Source organism: Alligator sinensis, unplaced genomic scaffold (assembly GCF_000455745.1).
Source record: "Alligator sinensis unplaced genomic scaffold, ASM45574v1 scaffold215_2, whole genome shotgun sequence".
Classification (NCBI taxonomy): Eukaryota; Metazoa; Chordata; order Crocodylia; family Alligatoridae; genus Alligator; species Alligator sinensis.
In genome coordinates, this window is record NW_005842400.1 from 277989 (window position 1) to 302255 (window position 24267).

Here is a 24267-nt window from a genome sequence, read left to right on the forward strand (position 1 = left end):
ACAGCATTGAGAGGGTCCAGAGGAGGGCCACCCGCATGATCCGGGGACAGCAGGGCAGACCTTACAAAGAGAGGCTACAGGACCTTAACCTATTCAGCCTTCGCAAGAGAAGGCTGAGGGGGGACCTGGTGGCCATCTATAAACTCACCAAAGGGCACCAGCAGGGTTTGGGAAATACCCTGTTCCCCCTAGCGCCCCCCGGGGTAACAAGGAATAATGGCCACAAATTGTTAGAGGGTAGGTTTAGACTAGACATCCTAGGATCTGGAACCAACTTCCAAGGGAAGTGGTGATGGCTCCTACCCTGGGGGTCTTTAAGAGGAGGCTTGATGTCTACCTGGCTGGGGTCATTTGAGCCCAGTTTTCTCTCCTGCCCAGGGCAGGGGGTTGGACTTGATGATCTACAAGGTCCCTTCCGACCCTGCTTCTATGAATCTATGAAACTACAATAGTTACCCACAGCTTTTCTAGCTTCAGCCACTTTGGAGGCAAGATAAAACATCTTTCCCCTGTGAGACAACTTCCTTGTATTGGCTTTCTCTTCCCTGTTGTAGCCTTATCAAAATTATCTAGGATGGCAGGACCCTAGAAGGCAGTTGAGCTCATTTGACAAATTCCTAGAGAATCAGTTGGAGGTGCAACTTCCAAAGTAGATCTTCCTCAACCTCTGAATACTGGCCACTGTAGGAGGAGAGAGGAAAGGGATGGATCATTCTGAAACATGCCCTGTTTACATGTCCTTACCCATAGCATCCACTTTCTGCCACTGTAAGGGACAGGATACTGGGCTACATGGATCTGTAGTCTGACCCAGCATGACATTTCTTGCATTCTTATGAAAAGTTGGCTCATCATATGCAACAAGGCAGAGTTAGCACTGCTGTAGCGGCCATAACTATGGAATTTCCTGACTCCCATAAAACTAAAATCTCTGCCACGATGCTGTATTACTGCAGGTTTCAGAGCGTAAATGTCATGTTCTTTACTTTTTAAATTACTTAGATTACCCATTTACTTAAATATTAATGTACTTCATGAGTTTGAAAGCATATGTATAACAGCATCATGACTGGACTAAGATCTATGTCTACAATAAGCAATTTATATAGGTATATGATTGTTTGGAACACTACACCTTAATAAATTGTTGAAAAATGGAAAGGAAAGACTGATTTTCAAACCTTTCTGCCAGACTCATTAGACTGTAAATAAACTTTCTTTCTACCAGCACTTGTCCCCGTGTATGATCATATTCTTTCACCTTCTGCTCTTTCCTCCTAGTCCTTCCCCAGTATCTCCCCTTCTATTGTCACACCACCCATTATGACAGGAATGCCATCTTTCTTCTCGTCTGCAAACTATCTTTTTTTCTCCTGGAAACAGGGTGGCCAGCCCAAGGAAAAAAATCTACTGACAGTCTTTTTTTTCTTTTTCTTTTTTTTACTGACAACCAAACATTTTTACTGACATGTGTTTTACATAATGTAAAAGTAACCCTTATGCCAGGCCCTGTATGGCAATGGTAAGGGAAGGGTTCAAATTTAGAAGTTTAACACCAGTCACAGTAAAAAAAAAATTGGTTGTTAGTAAACAAGGTGGCAGACTATCAGTAAAAAAAAAAATCTTGGGTTGGCAACCCTGCTTGACTGCATCAATGGTTTTTCACCATGCTGCCCTCATCCCATTGGCTCCCTATTCACTCCCATATTCTGACACCCTTGACCGTACTCCACACAGTGCTGCCCTCACCCCAGCCCACCCCTAGCCTTACTCCCACCAGCCCCACTCCTCCCATGCTAACATGGACTCCCATCCATTGCTTCTCCCCATTCCAGCCCATGGCTCTGTCCCAGGCACTCCAGCAGCTGTTAGAGATAGGAGACAGGTAAAGGGACACAGCCATGACAGAACATGGCTAGGGAGGGGGCTATGAGTGAGCCACAAAGCCCTGAGAAGAGGTCTCTGCAGATGCTGCACTCCCACTCAGACACCAGGTGGCACTGCTATGTTCCATCTGTCTATCAAGCTCATCGTTGCTTAGATTTTTACAGACAGCTTCTGGGTTTTTTATGGAATTTACACACAGGTGGTTTTTTGCCTTAATTTTTACATACTGTTGATAAATTTACAGACAGTTGGCAACCCTGCCTGGGAATCTCTCCTTTGAAACCATCTCTTTCTTTGCACTGATCATCGTTGATCCACACCCTGCTCTATTCACTCTTCTCCCTTTCTGTATGCTGTCTTCCTATATGCTGAACATGTTTGTCTGATTTGGGGTGAGATTGAGGCACAGCTCACAGTCACAGAGAGGGGTAATGAATGGCCGTGCTGTCCAGGCATAGAACGTGGAAGGAACTATAATTCTGAGTTACTCTTTCCTTGCTCTTGAGGAAGTCATCTGCAACTTGCCTGTGCCCGTATAAACGTCATCCCCTTCTGCAGCAGCTTGGCTCCACTGGTCAGAATTTTGAGGGCTATAGCTGGGGCACTGCCCACTACTCACAGGGCAAATGAAAATCATACCTTTACACAGTAAGGTCCTTAAAGCAATGACCTTATTTTTGTATGTGTTTGTGAGAGAGGGAGAAACGTGTACACATCTGGTGCTTCATAAATGTTTATCAACAGCTGAGGACTAAGTGGGGGCAAATTTGAGATTTTGGAAGAAAAGATCTGGCTTTGAGTTATCTATACACTCAAAAGCTCTGTAACATCAAACTGTGGTTCACAAACAGTCAGACAGATTCTTCCATTTCCCAAAAATAAATCACTTTTAGGCAGAAAGCAAGAAAATGGTACTTTTTTTCCAGTAAGTTAAAAGAACCGGAAGGAAGGGGCTTTAAAATTGATTCTTAGAAGTCAGAGACATCAAGAGATGTAAAGCTAGAGATGTATTATTTCTCCAGCCAGGGCAGGACTGTATCCTGCAGGGCAGATAGTAGTGTTTTGTCCAGTCTAGTTTTAAAAGAGAGTGTTTTACAGCCCAATATATTTCACTGTCAGAAGCTAATTTCACATACACTCTCCAGTGGAATTAGGTCCTCAAAACACATTGAGAGAAGTCAAAAGCCATCAGTTCTCCACTGTGCTACAAGTGGGATTTACAGCTGTGCAGCTCACCATCTTAGGCACCAATACAGCAAAAACACTCTAGTATCTAATTGTGGAATATAGATTTAAGGCAGGCAAATAAATATTAACTACTTTGTTTTTACCATTCCAGGGTTCAGCTGCTTTAGATTATTTTTATATTATTGCTTGCTCTAGTGGGTTGAACACAGAATCAGGAGACAGTGGTTCTATTCCTGACTGTTGGTGACTCATCGTGTCTCAGTCACCCCATTAGAAACATGAGGATGATGATACTAATAAACCTTTTTGATTTTTTTTATCTTGAGAGCTGCAAAGGAAAGGCAAATGACCCTGATCTATTTGGCTTCTAGGGGTTACCACAACATAAATGAAGAATCTTAAATAATAATAATAGAGCTGATTGGATTTTTTTAAAAGCAAAACAGTTTTCCATCAGAAAATGTTATTTCACTAAAGACATAACTTCCCTTGAGTATGTGTTCCTTTCAACAACATTTCCATGAAGACAGAAATTTAAAAAAAAATGTAAAAAGCATTTTGATAACACTGAAAAGATCTGTTTCAACATTTTCAGACTACGACATTTGGATTATTCATTTAGCAATACTTTTTATGTCTTTGCTATTAAAAAAAAGTCAAATCAAAACAAAATATTTTGACTGATCCTCAGGAAAATTGTTTCACAGGAAAATCTAATATGTTGTCTCTTTTTTCTGATGTAAAACATAACTAAGTTGGAATTCCAAATTTGTGGAAAATTCCATGCTATCTATTTCCTACATAGCCTTAAAAAATAACATAGCACTATATTTCAGGTGGGCATACACATACGCCCCTATTTCAGATAGGCACACGCATATGCCACTCATGAATATTACTACCTCCACAAACTGTCGAATAATGTATGCATACAAGTTCAGTTCACCAAAGTTGTTACGCAGCATTGTGCTACTGGGCTTCACACAGTTGTACCACACTAGCGCACTCCTTCACCAAAGTGCAATGTCTGTCTCCAAAGTAAGTCTTAGAGGACGTCTATACCACAATCTGTGCAAGGAAACAATGCTGTGAAAACATGCCCTCCTGCTCATTTCTGCTCTGCATACTCCAAATGCCAAAGACTGTCATTTGACTGCTGTTTGCTGTGTACCCCACACTGCTCCCAGGAAGGGATGTAAATATAGTTTTAAAAGTTATCCAGTTAACCTCCTCTAATTATATCAGTTAACCAATAACACAGCAGCTTGGACACAGCTGCTGCTGGGAGCTGCTCCTGGGGCCCTTTGACAGGGTGGGGGAGGAGGCAGTAGCAAGTCCAGCTAGACAATATAATCCACGTGAAGCCCCAAGCTGGAAGAGAGGGAGCATCTGTGAACAAACAGGTAATTGCTAAATTGAAGATCCATTAGGCCGCCTACTGTTTTCCTCTTTGACCTCATAGGCTATGGGTACTAGTTCCCCCTGCCCCTCCCCCTCCCCTGCTCTTCTTTCCCCCCCTCCCTCCCTCCTGCTTGCCCTGCTGCCTTATGGTTCCTGCTGGGGCACTGCATGACTTCCATTCTCCCCCTTCCCTGCCAGACTGTTTCCTGCCCCCCAACTAAACAATAACTGGTAAGCTAACTGGTTATCACTGGGCTTATTGGTTAAACAATTAGTTGTTTAACCTTTCACATCCCTACTCTCAAGGTACTGCACTTGGGCATGCATTTTGCCATGGGCCCAGTGTTGGCACTGGATTTATGACCCAGATACCTTGTTCTGGGCAGACCCAAAACCCTCAGACTGACCACAACCTCTCCATTCAATAATAAGCAAATGTTATTGATACACAGGGACAGCAGATAAGAATAATGCAAACAATTCTATATCTCTAGCAATGTTCCCTCTAAGGTGTAGTGATCTGTGAGCACCCCGCTTCGATCCGTGAACATGCCGCTTCAGTCCCTACGCTCTGCCTGCTTCCCGCCTCCATGCCTCACTGCAGCCTTTGGAAATGGCACGGTGCCATGTGCGTCCACCGCTGGGTGGGCCAGGCAGCAGGCACATGGCGTCATTTTCAAAGGCTGCAGCAAGGCGTGGAGGCAGGGAGCAGGCAGAGCGCAGATCCTGCCTTCCCTTGTCCCACACAAAGATTGGGGGCCAAGCCACATGCCCTCGCTTGGCCGCCTGCACCACACATCTGGAGGGGCCGCTGGGCTCTGACTGCCCCATGGCCCGGCATGGCCCGGCCAGGTCATGGGGCTAATCAGAGCCCAGCAGCTTGTCCAGGGGCACAGCACAACAGATCTGAGGGGGAGGGAATGTGCTCCCCCTCCTGCACAGAGCACACAGTGGTGGGAGCCACAGCTGCCCACCCACACCCCTGGATGAACCGCCGGGCTCTGACTACCCTTGCCTGGCCAGGGCTCCATTCACGGTGAATGGGTCCCTGGCTGGGCTGGGTCATGAGACAATTCCCACAGTGCAGGAAGGAGCAGGGCAGCACCCTGCCCCTACTGCACTTCCTCCTGCACTGTGGGGGTCTCGATCTGCAGACCTCAGCCCAGTGAAACTTACCTGCCTGCAGCTGCAATCCTAGGTGAGAGTGCATGGGTATCTCTGTGCCCACCCCTCCCCGCTCCTGCAGCTGCCTATGGCCAGGTTGGGGTGGGTGCGCAGCATTAAAAAGTTACTGCGTGGCATGATTTTTTCTTCTGCATAGCCATGCACATGTGCAGCTTAGAGGGAACCTTGTCTACTAGTTCTAGAGCTGTCATCAGAGTCAAGGTACATCTGGCCAGTATGTGAGCTTCACTTAGAGGTTCTCTCTTAAATGTCAGATGTCAGCAGCCTGGAGAATGGAAGCCAAGGCCCACCCCCCAGCCCCCCCTTAGTGGGGTCGATGAGACAGGCTGATGGTATACCCTCTGCCTATGGTGGCCTTGGGTTCCCCTCTCAGGGACCCTTTGCTACTCTGAAATCCCTTCTTTTGTAGTCTTTTCCCCTCTGTGATGACTCTTCATTTCTGGCCATCACTGATTGGTTTCTCTGTGGTCATCATACTGTCCATGTTCTACCCTGTCAGCATATTCCTTTGTTTCACATCACATGCACACATCCTAATTTGGGCTTTTCCGGTCTTCTCCTAATTTGGTCTGTTCCCCAAAAACTGGAAATCCCAAGGGCCCTGCAGTTGGCACTGTAACCTGGTGCCACCTTATCTCATGTTATGGAACAGTGTGGAACATGTCTTTAATTTCCCAGCCTGTGTGTCTGCTCGTTGCTTGCTGTCAGGTACAGCAGGCCCTGAGGAAACTTTCTCACAGACAGGCTTTTTAGAAATCAATTTACCCTTGCTGTTGCCCTGGATCATTATTCTAATGCATATCTACTTTACCTGTAAGCCAGGTCCCAAAAGCAAACCTCCAAATACCATTTTCTAGCCATCATCCAGTACCGCTCTAATGGCAGGTACTTTATGGGTGCATCTACACGTTCATTAATGCGCAATAGCTACTGCACATTTAGTTTAGTACTTCCTTAATGAAGTACTAACTAAATGCACAGTAACTACAGTTACTGTGCAGTAGCACTGGCATATGTTTTTTTTGTGACGGTTACTGCGCAGTAGCCTAACACTGTGCAGTAGCTTATTAGCATGGTTTTTGACTGGCACGCTACTGCGCAGTGTTATTAGGCTACCGTGCAGTAAGCATCTCACAGTAAGTCCTATGTATAGCACGTACAGAGTAGGAGGGAGCAGGCAGGGCACATTTTCTTTGTGACTCTCATTACACCTCCTCAGTGACCATAAATTTGAAGTGGAAGGCAAATAATCCACAGGACAAAAGGTCTATGCAACCAACATGTTTGGAGAGAGAGTGCACTGAAGTTATATTTCCTGCCCCGTGGTCAAAAATAGACAGAGTAATGGAAAGATATTTTCTCAAATTATCAGATATGATTGAACAGTTTCCATTAAAAAGCAACAAGAAAAAAAACACCTTACTCTACCTGGAGAGAAAAGGAAGAAAGAGATAGCAGAGTCTCATGTATTCAGCCTTCCATGTTTCAAAATGATACTGGGGCCACTTTAACTAAAGCTTGCTCAAAGAGCTTTAGTTAAAGTGCCCCTGCTGCCATTTTGAAAGGCAGGACACCGAATACACGAGACGCTGCAGCCTACTGGAGTGTTCCAATTAGAATGCTCCAGCAGATTCGATTAATCAATTAATTGAGTCTGCTCCAACACGTTCTAATCCAGACCCATTGGAGCATGTGTAAAAGTGCCCTCTGTGAGAATGCGCACCTGAAAAAGACTCTAATTTCCTCTGAAAGAGAACGGAGAGGCCTTACACATTGGCAACTTGTGTAGTTTTTCACACGAGAACAGCATTAGGGAATGGAATGGAACAGAGTTGTAATAGGACCAGAATGATCTCTAATTTCTGTTTCATGTACCTTCAAACAAAACCCTGAAAGGCAAGGCTCATGAAGCAAAAGGCAGGAGAAATAAGCCTTAACATTAATGCAGCAGTAAAGATGATACTAAAAGGGGGCCAGTAGCATAACTAGCAGGGGGGAGGGAACGTGAGAGACTCTGAGTCCCCCAGAGTCTGCCTCATCTGGAGCAGCCCTGCCCCCACCCACTTGGCCATGGGATCCATGCTGGAGAAGCCCTGACTGTAGGAGCTGTATGCTGGGACAAGGACATAGGAACTCTGAAACGGGTAAATCTGTGGGCAGTGTGCTCCAGGCTGCTGTCTCTGGCAGTGACCAGTACAAGACATTCAGAGGGAGATACATGAAATCTCTTTATCTTTTACTTCCACTAGTTCCCCTGTATGGGCTCATTCATCACACAGCAAACTAGTGGACACCCAACTGCATGCTATAATGGGTCTTGTGTCAGACACATTGTGCCCCACTCCACTCCCATTGGCACTAGTCCTCAGTACCATGGCTTCCCCTCATCTCCGCCACACAAATGCTGAAGTAAACTTACTAGCCAGACTCCATGATAATCCTACACTGCCAGTGCACTGGGACATAGTCCACCCACCAATAGCTCAGCTTCCCTCAAGACACCCAATATGATCCACCCTCTCAAAATCCTTTGACTTTTCCTTACTTACTCGATGGCACGAAGAATGGTCAGCACAAACACCAATCAATCACCACATCATCTCTGACACTACAATCAGTCAACCAGGATTTAACTGGCCATGCCATTATTGGGCACTTCTCAACCATTTTCGCTCTGTCTCTCAAACCAATACCAATGGGGCCTTCACAATGCCTTTGTGGACAAGTTCAAACTACAGCCCACATTGTTGTCTTGTGTCCATTTACTATGCTACTTGGTGGCCTTCAAGTTCTTCACACTGGTAATAACGTCACCTTAAGGTGGCTGAAACAATTTGCTGAAACCGCATACACTAAATAAATAAACTAGCTCAAAAATTCTGACAAAAATCCTGAAGCACTGAGTTTGATATCAAATCCAAAAATGCATGATGGCATTAACTACAATACCTCAGGATATTCTTGTTATTGTACACAAATGTTCAAACCCCTTCTGAATCTTGCCAAAATGTTTGCCCAATGACATCCTATGGCAATGAGTTCCATAAACTGATCCTGTGCTGCGTGCAAAAGTATTTCCCTGTATCAGTTTTGAATTCACCACCTTTACATGTCACTGAACATCCCCCTTGCTCTTGTGGGATGAGATAGGAAGAACAGAAACCCTTGATCTATCTTATCTTTTGCCATTCACTATTTTAAAAACATGTACCATAACATGTGCAACTAATGTGGTTTCCACCACTTTCCTTGTGAGACTACTCCAGTGCTCTGAACTCACTGGGAGGAAGTGCTTCCCTACATTCATCCTGAATTTCCCTCACATCACTTGCAGTTACAGCCAATGTGACACAAAAAAACTTCCTCTCTTTTGGTGTTGATACTTTTCAGTGACTTCTGGACATCATGTCCATTCTCCCTTAGACACTGTTGAACCAAGCTAAACATATTTCACTATTGTACAATCTTCTTCTATAAATCAATCACTGCAACTCCCCGATCATTTTGGCTGCTTTCCGATGATCTTTCTGACAAGAAGTACCGATGATCTGAACATAACGTCCTAGATATGGCCATGTAAAGAGGGACTATTACCTTTCTGAACAGTGATGACTATGAAACCCTAAAGTTATAACAGCCTTTTGTGCTGCCACTCCACCTTATGAAATCATCTCTCACTTGATGCCTGTTCTCTTTCCCAGGCCAAGGAATCTCCAAAATGTGACTGGGAACAGACTTTCAAAGCAGCTCGTTCTCAGGAAGACCTTGAAGGAGATGAGATGTTTAAGGGGTAAGAAAGAAGATTTTTCAGAAGAAAACCCTTGGAAAGCAAGAGATCTTTAAAAGAGTAGAGCCTGTTTGGTGCATTTTATGTTCAGAGCCTTTTTGTAAATATGGCCCTCTAACACAGCCTGGCCCTGTTACTACTGGTGTGGAGGAGCGCAAATGACTCCACACCCTGGAAATATTCCCCACTCCCAGCCCAGACCTGGAGGGACTCACTAAAGGCTGAGGATCCAGTTCTGGGAACATAGCAAGCTTCCCAGAAAGGGAGCTAACCCAGGGTGGGGAATGAACTGGCGAACCATGAACTGGTGGGGGAGGGGTGTGGAATAAAAGATGCTCAAAGCACCCTCTGGGGGCAGCATTAGCAGAGGCAGAGAAGGCAGTTGCCCTGAGCCTAGGGTCAGTGGAGCTCAAGCAGCTGCTGAGAGAGGTTGGGAGCCAGGCTTGTCTCTCCTTTATTTTGTTTGCACAGAAACCACCTGGGCTTGCTGCAAAGCCTCTGAAAGATAAGACATGATGGGGGAGTGAAGACCGGGAAAAGCCTAGCAGGCCAGAGACATAGAGCCAGTGAAAAAGTTAACTGACAGTTTATTTGTTGAACTTTGTTTCTTTTGCATTTCTTATAAACGCAGGGTGGCCTTGTGGCGCTATAGACTAACTTGGCTGCAGCAGAGGTGAGGACCCTGAACAGGGGGTCCTTAGCTAAAGCCAGCAGTAAAAAGTAAAAGTGGTCGGTTTGGGTTGCCTGATCAAACATGCCTAGCTCTGCTCTGCCTGAAAGCTACCCATAATAGTGTACAAATTGGTTCCTAGCTGGGATTTTTTAAATTATTATTATTATTTTTTGCTGAGGGCACAGCAAGATGGGTAAGAAGGTCAGTGAGAGAAAAAGAGGGGGGGGAAACAGAGCAGATTCTGCAGCTGCTGGCCCAGCAGCAGGCAAAGCAGTAGGGAGCTCCAATGATGGGGATGCTATGAATGCAGGTGCAAAGCACGAAGCTGTTACAGCTAGTGGAAGAACTAGCAGGTGACAACCCAGACCCTTAAGGCTGCTGCAGGGAATCTCTTGGGGGGAGCTGGAGCCATGGCAATGCCACATATGATCAAGGAGGATGACCCCAATATTTTTTTTAGAGGCGTTCAAGTGGATGGTAAACCAAGGTCAGTGACCAGAAGAGACCTGGACACCACAACTGGGGCTATTATCGATGGGGAAGGCACTAGGGCTATGCAAGGCTTCAGACAGAGCTTTGGATCTGGAGACGCTTCGGACACTTCGGGGTCCAAAGCAGCACATCCGGGTCGAAGCACTGGCCTCGTTAGACTTTCCAAAGCTGTTCAGAGCCGCCTTGGAGATCCGGCCTTAGGGTATAATGGGGAAACAATAAAATAGCTATGACTTTGTTGTTTTTTTGTCCGATTTGGATGAAACTTTCAGGGACGGTAGATTCTGCAGAGAGGATGAAGTCTGCCAAGTTTCAAGAAGATTGGTGTACAGGTTTGGGGGCAACTGTACCCCAAATTCTTGAAAGCCAAATTCCTGTCATGGCTGTGCGCTACAACACAGGGGTGTCAAAACTGCAGGGCTGGTAGCTCTTACTGAGGCCACAAAGCCTGCCAAGTTTCAAGAAGATCGGTGCAGGGGGTTGGGGGGAACTGCCCCTCAGGCTACAGACAAGCAAAACTGGTGCCACGGGTGCTTGTGGGACTGACTGTGTCTGTCTTGGGGCGGGCAAGGGAGTCACTGCTGCAGGCCTGGCTGCTAAGCTGCTGTGTTACCAATTACCAATCAATCAATCATGATTCTCTCAGGGACCAGGGATTTAGGGACCAGCTCAATACACAGGACCTAGCGCCTACATAACGACTTAACAAGCATCAATTAGCACCTACAAAACCAGGCTAAGGAGAGGAAAGACTCAATACAGACAATCAACTGCCCCAAGACAGAGACAGTCTTGGCACAGTTTTGTCTGTCAGCAGCTAGGGGACGAGTTTTGCTTGTCTGCAGCTTGAGGTGCAGTTCCCCCAAAACCCCTGCACCTATCTCCTTGAAACTTGGCAGGCTTTGCGGCCTCAGTAAGAGCTACCAGTCCTGCAGTTTTAACCCCCCTGTGTTGTAACACACAGCTGTGACAGGAGTTTGGCTTTCAAGAATTTGGGGTACAGTTCCCCCCAAACCCCTGCATCACTTTTCTTGAAACTTGGCAGATTTCATGCTCTCAGCAGAGGCTATCATCCCTGCAAGTTTCATCCAAATCAGACAGAAGACAACGAAGTTATAGATACTTCATTGATTCCCCCATTATACCCTATGGCTGGATCTCCGAGGCAACTCTGAAGCTTCAGAGCTGCTTCGGCTGGATGGAGGCAGAAACCCAGTTCGGAGCTCCGGATCAGATCGCGGCCATCCAAATAGCGGGATCCGAAGCCGGATCAGATCGCTGCCGACTCACACAGGCCTAGAAGGCACAGGCAGTTTATGGCAGAATGCCCATAGCTTAGGCCCAGGATTGCAACAAAGTAAAAGCCCATCTTGCATTGGCTAGATGTAACTGAAGAAATGCGTAGGCAGATTCCGGAAAAAAAAGACAGGACCTATGACCCCTTGTCAATTGATACAGACTCTCTGCTTTGAGGCTCAGTGGCGGCTACAGGAAGGAACACCGAGGAGGTAGTCAAGATGCTAATCCTGGAACAGTTTATCTGGAAGGGGGAGCAAAGTCCTGGGCCCAGCAGCACCAGCCAAAAATGGTGCAAACAGCAGAGCAGTTGGTGGAAGATTTTCTGGCAGCTGGGAGGGAGCATGCACTGGAAACAGGGGGAAGCAGGCCATGCACCTAAAAGAGGGACTCTGGTACCCCAAAGGAGGCAGGAAACATGAGAAGGGGGGCTAAGCCAAGGAGTTAATACTATATGCTTTCAGTGTGAGTGCTCAGGCCATTACACTGGAAATTGTTCACAGAGCCCTTCTCAGACTGGGAGTGGAGAGAAGGAGGCAGCAAGTAGACACAAGCCTTCTCCAGGGGGGAGGTATGGAACATGAACTCAGAGATGCTGCCCCTATGAGGCCAAGGAAACGACAAGCAGGCAGCAACCTCATCACAGTGGAAGTCTGGATTGAAGGACAGCGGGCGACTGTGTTAGTGATACCAGATCCACCCAAATGACAGTGAAGCAGAAGCTAGTGAGGAATGTATACTGGTACATAGTGGAATGTTCTGAACTGCTATGTCTGCATGGAAAACCACATGTATATGAGCAGGCCTGGGTCCAGTTTACCATCAGAGGCCAAACCCACCAGGTGCTGGCATACCTGGCTATGCCTTTATCTTTTCTGGTGCTCCTCGGATGAGACTAGCCATTAGGGGTGTGGAAGCGGGCCCTATTCAATTTGGATTCAGCCCAAATCAGGACGGTGATTCGATTCGTTGATTCGGATCACTGTCCCCGAGTCGATTCAGCCAAATCCAAATCTGAAGATTCAATGCTGATTCGGAGAAACAGCAATTCAGACATAAACACAGCTTTAAAAGTTTTTTCTATATACCTTGAGGTACTAGCGCAGCTTGTGATCGCTGCAATGCTGGGGCACATGGAGCATCCCACAGGCATGGGACCTCCCACGGGGGGGGGGGGGGGGGAGGCCCTCCACATGCTTGGCGGCGAACCCGGAAGTACTTCCGGTCCCCTTCTGGGTCCACCAGGGAGCACACTGGGGGACCCCCCTCCCGCACCTCCCTGGCTTGGTGATCAGCCACAGGGGGACCCCAGGTGTCCCCCCAAACCCAGGAGGCACCAGTCACCAAGCTGGGAGGGCATGTGGGGGGGGGACAGCGTGCTCACCGGGGTACTCGGAAGTGGACCAGAACTGCTTCTGCTCCACTTCTGGGTCTGCTGCCGAGCTCGCCCCAGCACTGCAGCACTCATGAGCCTCCTGGTACCTAGAGGTATGTAGAAAAAACGTTTAAAGCTGTCTCTATATCCAAATCTCTGAATCTTTCAGAATCTCTCTGAATCGATTCAGAGAGTTCCGATTCAATTCGGAGAGATTAAAGGGTCCTCTGATTCGATTCGGATTTGGCCACCGAATTGGACCAAATCTCCGCTGACTCAAATCAGGGACCAAATCTTCGCACAGCCCTACTAGCCATGTCTCCAAGAGCTGTTAAGCACTCCAGTTAAAGGGACCAAACCTCCTTTCAAGCCCAAGATGGGAGAGCTCCTGGGGGAATTTATCTCTAGAGGATCCCAAGGGAGGAGAAGGGTACCCAAGAATGAAGGAAGATGACATTGGCCCAGAGCTAGAAACCAGCCAATTCACTGCCAAGCAGACACTCAAAAATAGGTTCCAGCACATGCATGAAGGAGATCTGGCCAAAGTCAAAGATGAAGTTGTGCAGCCCAATTTGGTTCATATGGTACCTTGCTTTGAGGTAAGACAGGATTTGCTCTACCGTATTGATAAAGGTGGGCCTGGGATTGAGGCTGCACAGCTGTTAGCTCTGAAGACATACCAGAGGGCCTTAATGTGACCGGCACATGAGCTCCCTATGGGAGGAAACTTAGGGGAAGATACAACTTGCAAGCGGCTAGAGGACTGATTCTTTTGGCCAGGGATTAGGCAGAAAGTAGGCTGGTTTTGTTGATCCTGCCCTGAGTGCCAGCCTGCCCAGCATGGTGGTCCTACTGCTAATGGAGGAAACATTTGAAAGGGTGGCAATAGCTATCATTGGCCCGTTGCCACGGAGTGCCACTGAGTACCCATTCAGTCTAGTACTGGTTGATTATACCACCTGGTACCCAGAAACAGTACCCCTGATGTTGGCAAGTGTGGAAAAGGTGGCAGAAGAGCTTTTGCAATTTTTTCTCAAGGTAGGTCTTCTAAAGGAGATTTTAACTGACCAAGGAAATAATTTTATGGCTTAAGTTTTTAACAGAGTATGTTAGACCCTGTGGATGTGACACTTATGAACTTCTGTTTATCACCTGCAAATGGATGGCTTTGTCAAGCAGTTCAACCACACTTTAAAAAGTATGTTAAAAAAAGTAGCTGGCAGGACACCCAGTGGTGGGACAAGCTGCTTGGGCCTTTGATGTTTGCATACCGCAAAGCTCCACAGAGTGCCATGGGATTTTCTCCCTTTGAATTGTTGTATGACCATCACCTACAGGGACTGTTAGAGACCTGGATAAGGAGGGATGGAAAACACAGGAAGGCTCTGCTTGAAGTCCCATGGCCCATATCTTGTAGAGGGAGAGACTGAAGACAGCCTGGTCTATAGCAAGGGAAAACCTACAAGGGGTTAAGGAACAAGAGGCAGCCAGATATAACCGCAGGGCATATGAGAGGCCATTTATGGAAGGCGAAAGTGTTAGTCCTGTTGCTGGATGAAACATCTAAATTCCCAGCGCGATGGCAAGGGCCATATGAAGTTATCTGAAGAACAGGCCTGGTAGATTATGACATATGGCAGCTGGGCAGGTGAAAGACACAGCAAATTTATCATGTCAACTTGCTAAAGTGGGTCGATAGGAAATCTTTCTTTATTGCCACAGGCCTGGAGCAGCAGGAGTTTAGTCCAGAAACAGTTGACATAGGCATGTTGGAGGCCATGTGGTTGGCACAGCAGCTAACTGCACTACAGCAGCGACAATTAATGCAAATAGTGCAGTCCTTCTCAAAGGTGTTTATGACTTGCCAAGGGAAGACGATCTTAGTCAAATATCAGATGCAAATGCCACTGGGGCAGGTGGTCCGAGAAGGCTGGAAAATGATCCTGCAAAAATTACAAGAGGTGGTTCGGATGGAGGTGGAACAGATCCTGGTCTTGATCTTGATCTATCAAAAGGGTACTGGCAAATACCATTGGAAGAGTGCTCTCAGGAGAAAACTGCATTTCCCACCCCTTGGTGGTTATACAAATTTGTGCATGTGCCCTTTGGTCTGAGTGGGACTACTGCAACATTTCAAAGACTGATGGGTAGGGTGCTAGCTCCTTATCAGGAGTTCATGGCAGCCTATATTGATGATGTAGTGGTTTATTCAGGATCATGGGAGGAACATCTGCAGCCCCTTAATGCCATACTTCAGGAACTGCAATCTTTGGGGCTTATGGCAAACCCAAAAAAATGCACCGTAGGTCAAAGAGACCCACTACTTAGGATTATGCATAGGCTAAGGGCAAATCTGGCCACTAATAGATAAATTCCAAGCACTATGGGAGTACCCACCGCTGCAAACAAAAAAAAGGATGCCGTGATTTTTAGGATTTGCCAGTTATTATTGGTGTCCAGTTCCACATTCTTAGACATTACCACACTGTTGTCAGAACTGAGTAAGGATATGGCCCTGGATAAGATCAACTGGATGCCTGAGATGGAGCAGGCATTTTTGGGAGTCAAAGAAGCCTATGTACCCAGCCAACAGTGTACATGTCAGACTTCACCAAACGTTTCGTATTATGCACGGATGCCTTTAACGTGGCACTGGGTAGAGTGCTGTCCCAGCCAGAGGATGCAGGGGAGTATCAAGTGGCTTACGTTATTTGGAAACTACAGCCTCAGGAGTGGGCATACGCCACAATTGAAAGAATGTCTAGCAATGAAATGGGCAATAAAGAGTTTCTGTTATTATTTGATGGGTCATAAGTTTACCGTGATGACAGACCATGCACCACTGCAATCATCAAATAAAGTGAGGTCAGAAAACCCAAGGTTAATGCAATGGAGCCTGTGCTTACAGAATTTTAATTTTTCTATAGGACATCAGACAGGGAGAATAAATACACCGCAATGCCAACTTTTTCTTGAGGAAAGGTGAAGAGTCAGACTCATCGACCTCAGGGGGAGGTGGACTGGGACCCAGAAGGGGGAAGTGTGTAAAAGGGCCCGGCCCTGTTACTATGGGTGTGGAGGAGCCCAAACGGCCTCACACCCTGAAAACATACCCCATGACCACCCCAGACCTGGAGAGACTCACCAGAAGCTGAGAGTCCAGGTCTGGGAACACAGCAAGCCTCCCAGGAAGAGAGCTAACCCAGGGTGGGGAATGAGGAAGAGCCGGCCCACATGAACCAGTAGGGGAGGAAAATAAAAGACACTGAAAGCAGCCTGTAGGGGCAGCACCAGCAGAAAATGCAGCTGCCCTGAGCCTGGGGTCAGCAGAGGTCAAGCAGCTGCTGGGAAGGGTTGCAAGCAAGGCTTCTCTTTTGTCTATTTTGTTTGCACAGAAGCCACATGAGCTCTCTTCAAAGCCTCTTAAAGATAAAAAATGATGTGGGAGTGAAGCCCGGGAAAAGCCTAGCAAGCCAGAGACATGGAGCCAGTGAAAAAGCTAACTGGCAGTTTATTGGTTGAAATTTGTTTCTTTTGCATTTCTGGCAAATGCAGGGTGGCCTTGTGGCACTATAGACTGTTTTGGCTGCAACAGAGGTGAGGACCCTGAACAGTGGGTCCTTAGCTAAAGCCACCAGTGAAAGTAAAAGTGGCTTGGGGGTGCCTGACCAAACATACCTAGCTCTGCTCAGCCCAAAAGCTACCCATGACAGTGTACAGGCCCTCATTCAGGTGTGTAAGGGAAAACGTGGCCAATTTTTGAACATGGTCCAGCGTCCCTTTTGCTATTACTGTTTCCTAGATTTCTCCCTTACTTTGGATGCCATTTTCATATTGTTCCCTGTAACACGTAGGCCATCCCAGGGCCAGTCCAGACGCTGGCCCACCCACTTGTCGAGGACAGTCCATGCACCTGCCTCGCCTTTGATGTAATTTAAGTTGTTCCCAGGTGGGAGGCTGCCCATTTAATTGCCCTGATGCCAAAGGCGAATACACGGCTCCGAACCTTCTCTCATACTGTGTCCCATGCCTTGCAGATGGCATCCATATCCACAGACTTCCCCAGTCCCTTAGCTGGGCCGCACTCAGCCTCACCTGGCCCAAACTTGGCCTCAGGAGTCCTCAGACCCATCTGGGCCCCCATGCCCCCCACACTAGGACATCTTCCCAAGCCCTCACACTGGGGCTTCAATATCCTGCCCTTCACTGGGGCCTTAACACCCACTCACTGGGCTTCTGGGCCTAATGCCCCTCGCGCCTCAGGCCTCACTCAGTGGGCCTGTGCTTTTCTATCGAGGTGTGCTCCCTTAGCCCTTCTCCTCCACAGGGTCACCCGCAAAGCAATGGGGACTAAGGCCTTCTGGCTCCCCATAATTGCCCTTCACTGGGGAGGCACAGGTGTGGCATTTCCTGGGGACTGCCCTGCCACAGACATTCCCATCACACCATGAGGGTGTAGTTTTAGGTCATGCCCCAGGATCAGGAACATCCTCCATCCCCATAGCTCCTACCCTGGTCTCCAAGCTGTTCTGGGAGCAGCCGTTGGCTGTGCGATGTTGTTCCTTCGGCCACCTGCAGCAACTGCAGGGGCCTAGACCTATACCTAGGCTCCCAGCCTCTCCACCAATCAGGCAGCCTCCTGCCTAACATGCAACTGCCTGATTGGGCCTGCTCCCACCTGCAGGCTGCTTACTGCCTGCTCAGACCCCTTAAAGTGTATAACCTGTGCTCTGCCACATTCCCATCTTCCTGCAAGTTTCTTACTTAAGTCTCCATGTCTCTGTTTGTTCTGCTTCCCTTTTATATTATTTCTCTATCCCCACTAGTATCTGCAGTTCCTCCAATGATAGACTTTGCTCCTTCTTCCAGATCATGAAGAATTTTAAACAAATGTTACACACAATTTGTACCTAAAGGTCCTGTCAGTGCTAAACAGCATACTTCAGTGGATATCTTTTTCTAACTCAGCACATTCCCACTTATTATCATTGTTTACAGCCTTTTAGCCAGTTTAGAGTCCACAGCACAGCATTCTTCTCTCAGGGAATTTGAATGATTTTTTTCACTTAATAAATATGTGGTTTTATGTGAAGTGATTTTGGATGAAGAGGCGTTTTGTTATGTAGACAGGGAGCTATAACAGCATAATAGCAAAACAGAAATTAAAACAGAAACAGCTCTATGCAGATACTGAGGGTATCTCATGGAGACTGATAGAATTCAGAAAGGAGATCAATGTTAAGGAGCGATTTCTAGAGGCAGCCATGTGGCTAGTTAATGGATTCCACACAAGAGGAACCAGGTGAAATTCTACGGTCTTGTTTTCTATAGGAGAGCAGACTAGATGAAGAAACACCACTTCTGGCCTGGTGCTCTATAAATCTAGTCTTTGCAGTTCTGATTCTGATCTCACTAGTCCTGCTTTTCCCCAAGTGTAACTGCACTGGCACTAGTGGAACTGGTGTTGATGAGATGAACACAAAGCCTTGCATTTTTATCTGTCTAGCCTTGTTGGTGACTGCTGGGCTAAGTACCTGAAGTCTCCTTGATACATGTCCTCAGGAAAGAGCCCATCACCTGGTTTCTTTTAATTTAATTTCTAGTCTGCCCCCAACTTAAGCAAGCATTGTCTGGCCCTGCAGGGGTATTGTAGCCACTGAGGTATGGGCTAGGATAGGATAGAGTTAGGAAACCCATAATGAGGTCGTGGCCTATGGCCTGATAAAAGTGAGAACAGGGAAGACTGGGAGGAACAGGAAAGGAACTTCCTGCTGGATAGTGAAGAAGGAAACTTAAGTATAAAAGCTTGGGAAGGAAGGGAAGAAATACTGAAAGTTTCATGGTGCCATGCATGGCAGCTCCTAAGGCTAAGTAAGGAACAGACACCTATACCAAATAGATGTGCTGGAGAAAATTCATTGCTGGTATGAATCCACTAATCTCAATGGCACAGAAGTGGCCCACTACAGCCAATCTATCTCCCCATTTGAAACCTCTACTGTCTACACCAACACTTCCTACAGCCAAATTGCATCAGCAATCCTTATTTACTGAGCTGGGTTCAAAAAGTAACATCAAATTGAAAAAGTAGTTCCAAGGGACAGATGAACTGAGGGGTAAGAATTAGAAGTTGGGAGTAAAACAATAGTGAAGTACAGCTAAAAGGCTCCTCTATACTTCCCAGCCCCTGTTGTGTGAAATGAGCCAGAGTTACATAAGGCAAGGGCTTTGTCATATGGCAAAGATCAGAATCCACTGATTCCAATGGCTACTGTTTCAGCAAAAAGTGAGAAAGTAGCATTACTTGTGCACTGGGCATACATGGCTACCTCTCCTCTCTAGGGCACCCCTCCTGTGGTATTTCATAGTTTCATAAATTCTTCCCTCCACAGTGAAATTAAAACCAGGGGGTGGGTCCAACTCCTGGATTTGAACCAAATGAATTGGGGACTGCTAAACTGTGACAGCACTCTGTGGAAAGCTGCTTGTGCATTCAGATTCATGTTCAGCTCATCAGTCTGGCAGTTCAATCCCCAGTGCTCCTCATAGGATGACTCACATATACAGGCATGCACACAGAGCTGTGGAGGTGAAAGCCAGGACAAGATGGGAGGTGAAAGCATGGGCTGAAGAAGAGAGAGAATCTCAGCATCGTTCACCTCTAAGCAGGGCTGGGCTGATTTATTTTTAGATTAAAGGAAACTGAAGAATTATGTTGAAGGCGATAGGAGATCAACCCCACCACTTCCAAGAAGCCACCTTGGCTCATACATCCCACACACCTCCCTCCAGGAGGCTATAGCCAGTCACCTTTCTTCCATATTTTTATGTAAGAAATAAAAAATACCTATTTGCTTTACTGCACAACTTTCAGCTCCTGCTCTTTGGCATGCAATGAGGTGATACTGGGCAGGATGATACTTCGTGTGGCCTTACTGTTCACACATTCCCCACAACCCAGCTCGGTCCCTTTTAGAAAAGGCTTTTTGGGGGTGGGTTGGCAAGGAGTCTTGGAGATAAAATGAAGAGCTAGGGTGACAACTGAAATTATACTGAGTTAAATGTGTGTGGGAGAAAGGGTTTACTGCTTGTCATCTGTTCCATGATAACTCTTTCATGTGTACGCTCTATTCCACAGTACATGGAAGCCACACTGCTGGAAATTAGCAGTTATTTTATTCAGGGATAGACTACCACAGTTTAGTTTCCACCAACAGCTAGATAGAGCTGTTACCACACAGCAGCTGATGGCACAGTACAGACCTCCTCCAACCCTTTCAGTACAATTTCTTGAGCTGTCCATATCCTCACGCACATAGAACTTAGTCTACACCTGGACTGGAACTAATGGCTTAAAGGTAAAGGGTGTACCATCTCTCAGCACCCCAGAGCTCTTCAGTATTCACCTCAGCTTGGAGCCAGGTGGGATTTGGTGACTCAGAGGTACGAGGATCAGTATGATGAGTTCTTGAGCCACACACAGGTCCAAAAGCTGGGACACATTCACCCACACAAACCTACGTATGTGACTTATTGGTTAATTGGTCTATTCAGGGTGGAATAAAGCAGTGTGGGAAGAGATGCAAAGAGTGATAGATAAAAAAGGCACAGATAAAGGAAAACTACAGATGAAATGGGGTACATGTTGGAGGGAAGAATAACTTACTGGGCACACGGTTGATAGCTTTGAGGGGCCTCAGGACACGAACAGTACGGATTGCAGACAAGTTAATGTTTTGGAGGTCCAGGGAATATTCCACCATCCTGAAAAAGTAGAGACACAGAATGAGTTTAAGACAATCAGCAACCTGGATCAAAATATGCATGTGGCCCTAGCAGAGGGAAGTGAAGTGCACTGGAGATGAGACAGCAGGGTTGTTCACATAGTTGGTGCAAAGTCAAAACCCTCCAATGCATCAGTTCTTCTCCATCAGGCTGTCCTGCAATCTTGTGGGGGAAAGCATTAAAAAAGGGGTTACCAGTGAGCCAATGATCTCCTTATACATTCATAATCTTCTGGCATACTCCCCACTGAGTCTGGAAAGGCAGGAGAAATGAATGACACCTGGTTTTGCAAATCTCAGACTGTATTTTTATTCAAGGGTTTCTGGTGACAAGATAAGCCCTGAAAGTGAAGCGTGAGTCCCTGGAAACTGTAAAAAGAGAGCTGCAGTCTGCTGGAGGCTCTACAAGAGCTGAACTCAAGTCCCCAGAACCCCAAGGTTGAAAAGCCAGCCCTTTATTAGAATGGAAATGAGGTACGGAGCAGCAATGATAAGCCATTAGCATCCAGCCAAGGAGGCCGTGTTGAACCCAGCCTGGCACTTACCTGCTGTGACTGTCACAAGGGGAAAGGGCTGTGCTAGATTTCAAAAGATGACAGTGGGAGAAACAACCCACTCCCCTCAAGGTGAACCCTACAGAAAGACATGGACAAGACACCACCTGGCAGCTGAACACGCCAGAGCAGTTGACTCCCTTCTTCCAGCTTACTGTGTGTGCATGTGTAGCCCTCTGATTTCCACAGCATACATTATGGCAGTAGGCAAGGCCCACGCACAGCAATGATGGTCACCATATCTCAGCTGTAAGTTGCTCCTGTTGGACACTGTCCTAAAAGGGATATTTTTATATATGGGGTCTTAGCTTTTTAAACCTGGCAGTACATCCAGCAACAACTCTCCCCAGATAGCCTCCCTCTCTCCTTTGAAGAAGACAGACGTAGGCTGGAGCACTGGCCTGTAGGACTGTGAGGAGCTTCAGTCCTTGATTCAATTCGGCAGAGATTCGGCCCGATTCAGCGTCCGAATCTCTGAATCCAAACTGAATCAGAGGACCCTTTAATCTCTCCAAATTGAATCAGAACCCTCTAAATCAATTCAGAGAGATTTGGAAAGATTTGGCGATTCAGACATAGAAACAGCTTTAAATGTTTTTTCTACATACCTCAAGGTAGCAGGTGGCTTGTGAATGCTGCAACGCTGGGGCGCATGGAGCATCCCACAGGAGTGTGGGGGGCTCCTCAGCACGCTTGGCAGCAAACCCAGAACTGGACCAGAATCACTTCTGGTCCACTTCTGAGTCCACCGGAGAGCGTGCTGGGAGCCCCCACCGCACCACCCTGGCTTGGCGACTGGTGCCTCCTGGGTCTGGGGGGTCCCCCTACAGCTGATTGCTGAGCCAGGGAAGCATGGGGAGCCCCTGTGCGCTCCCTGGTGGACCCAGAAGTGGACCGAAAGTACTTCTGGTCCACTTCCAGGTTCACTGCTGAACACGTGGGTGGGGCCCCCATGCTCCTGTGGGATGCTCCATTCGCCCCAGCATTGCAGCATTCACAAGCCGTGCTGGTACCTCGAGGTATGTAGAAAAAGCATTTAAAGCTGTGTCTTTGTTCGAATTGCTGATTTTCTGAATCAGCATTGAATCTTCAGATTCGGATTCGGCCAATCGAATCACTGTCCCCAATTTGGGCCAAATCGGGATCATATAGGGCTTGCTTCGCATACCCCTACTGGCCTGGCACTGTGTTCCCTGGCCTAATACTTCCTTACCTGTTGACAACCATTAGGAAACATTACTTTCTCTTTTTAATGAGTTGGCAGAAATGCAATAATAATGATCCTCATAATATGTCCATAGAACTTCTGACTGAAGATCTCAAAAGCATTTTACACAATTTAATGAAATGAGGCTGAGATCCCACAGGGAAGCAGGGAAGTATCAACACCTTCCGACTGCATAAGCAAAAACTGAACAAAGAGAGATTAAACAACTTGCTGACGGGCTGCACAATAAGTCGGTGGCACAGTCCAGAATAAAATCTAGGCCTGAACCCCTTCCCCTAAACATTAATCACAAGACTATGTAAAATGGACATCCTTTTGCTCTTTCAAGGTGGACCGACACTAGGTAGAAGACATAATCTTTCTGCTACTGTACCTATTTAAAAAACAGATACATCTGCTTATCATGCTATACTTAGATCTGGAGACCTTCATTCTATCCAGCAGCTTCCTCCAGCAACACGTTCATTTTATATTTAAACAGCAAGGCTACTTGCTTCAACTCTTTACAGCACTGTGACTCCTACCTCCTCCAGGGCTCTGGTATCCAAATATTGGTCCCTATATTCCATCACTTCAATTCCCCCTAAAAGGACAGGAAAAGCATGTGTCTAGTTAGCTGTCTTCACCTTTCACAAAGAGACTTGTGTGAGTGATAGATTTTCAAACACAATAGGGTAAACCTGTCGAGATGTTGTGATTATTCTCTCACTTTCTCTCTCTCTCTTTCTCTTTCCCATCACTCCATTCTCTGTTACACTTTTAGAGTAACTGAGTGAAATAATTCTTTTCCTGAAATACAGCAGTGCTGATCTATCTCCCTGTCATCTCCATGTGCACTGAACACCGAGAAAGACACACAGAGAGACAGAAACAGAGAGAAGGGATTTTTTTTGCAGGTAATCAAAATACTCATATTTTAAAAACCCAACAAAAACCCACTGAATAGATGCAAGCAACCCACAGGAAGTGTGAGTGTTGGAGCTATGATTAAAAGATGAGGATGGGTACAGAACAGTATCACACACACACAGGCTCTCATATATGCAAGTATGAGCATGGAGACATACACATGCAGGCCTCCTGACACAGGAGACATACAGACACAGGTCTGCCTGTCCATGACGCTTCTGGCCAACTGCACATGTGCTGCCAAGAGGGTGAGTGGTGACTGGCTGGGCAGCCTGGGCTGCACGGGCCCAAGTTTGCACTGCTGCCAGGGAAGTTTGGAAGAGGGGAACACGCCCTTGGCCATCTGAGCAGCGGGGCTTCCCCATGCCTCCCTGCCTGAGGGCGAAAGGGTGGAATTACAGCGGCGGTGCCCCCCCACTGCCCGGCCCAGATGCCCCCCAGAACAGCCGGCAGGGAGGGAGGGAGTGAGGGGAGCGGATAAGCACATGGATACAGGCCAGGCGTACCC

The 24267-nt window shown here is 47.0% G+C and overlaps 1 protein-coding gene and 1 long non-coding RNA gene across 2 annotated transcripts in view; one reads left to right on the top strand and one right to left on the bottom strand.

Moving 5' to 3' along the window:
• The window catches only part of CACNA1I (calcium voltage-gated channel subunit alpha1 I), a 261054-nt gene that overhangs the window by 84928 nt on the left and 151859 nt on the right, over positions 1-24267 (bottom strand). Inside the window, 1 exon segment of the mRNA XM_025211326.1 lies at positions 20951-21048. Within this exon segment, the coding sequence (XP_025067111.1) occupies positions 20951-21048 (98 nt within the window).
• Positions 4349-10034, top strand: LOC112551274. Its single transcript, XR_003095542.1, has 3 exons — positions 4349-4478; positions 9363-9451; positions 9920-10034. It is a non-coding gene; the product is annotated as an uncharacterized LOC112551274 (long non-coding RNA).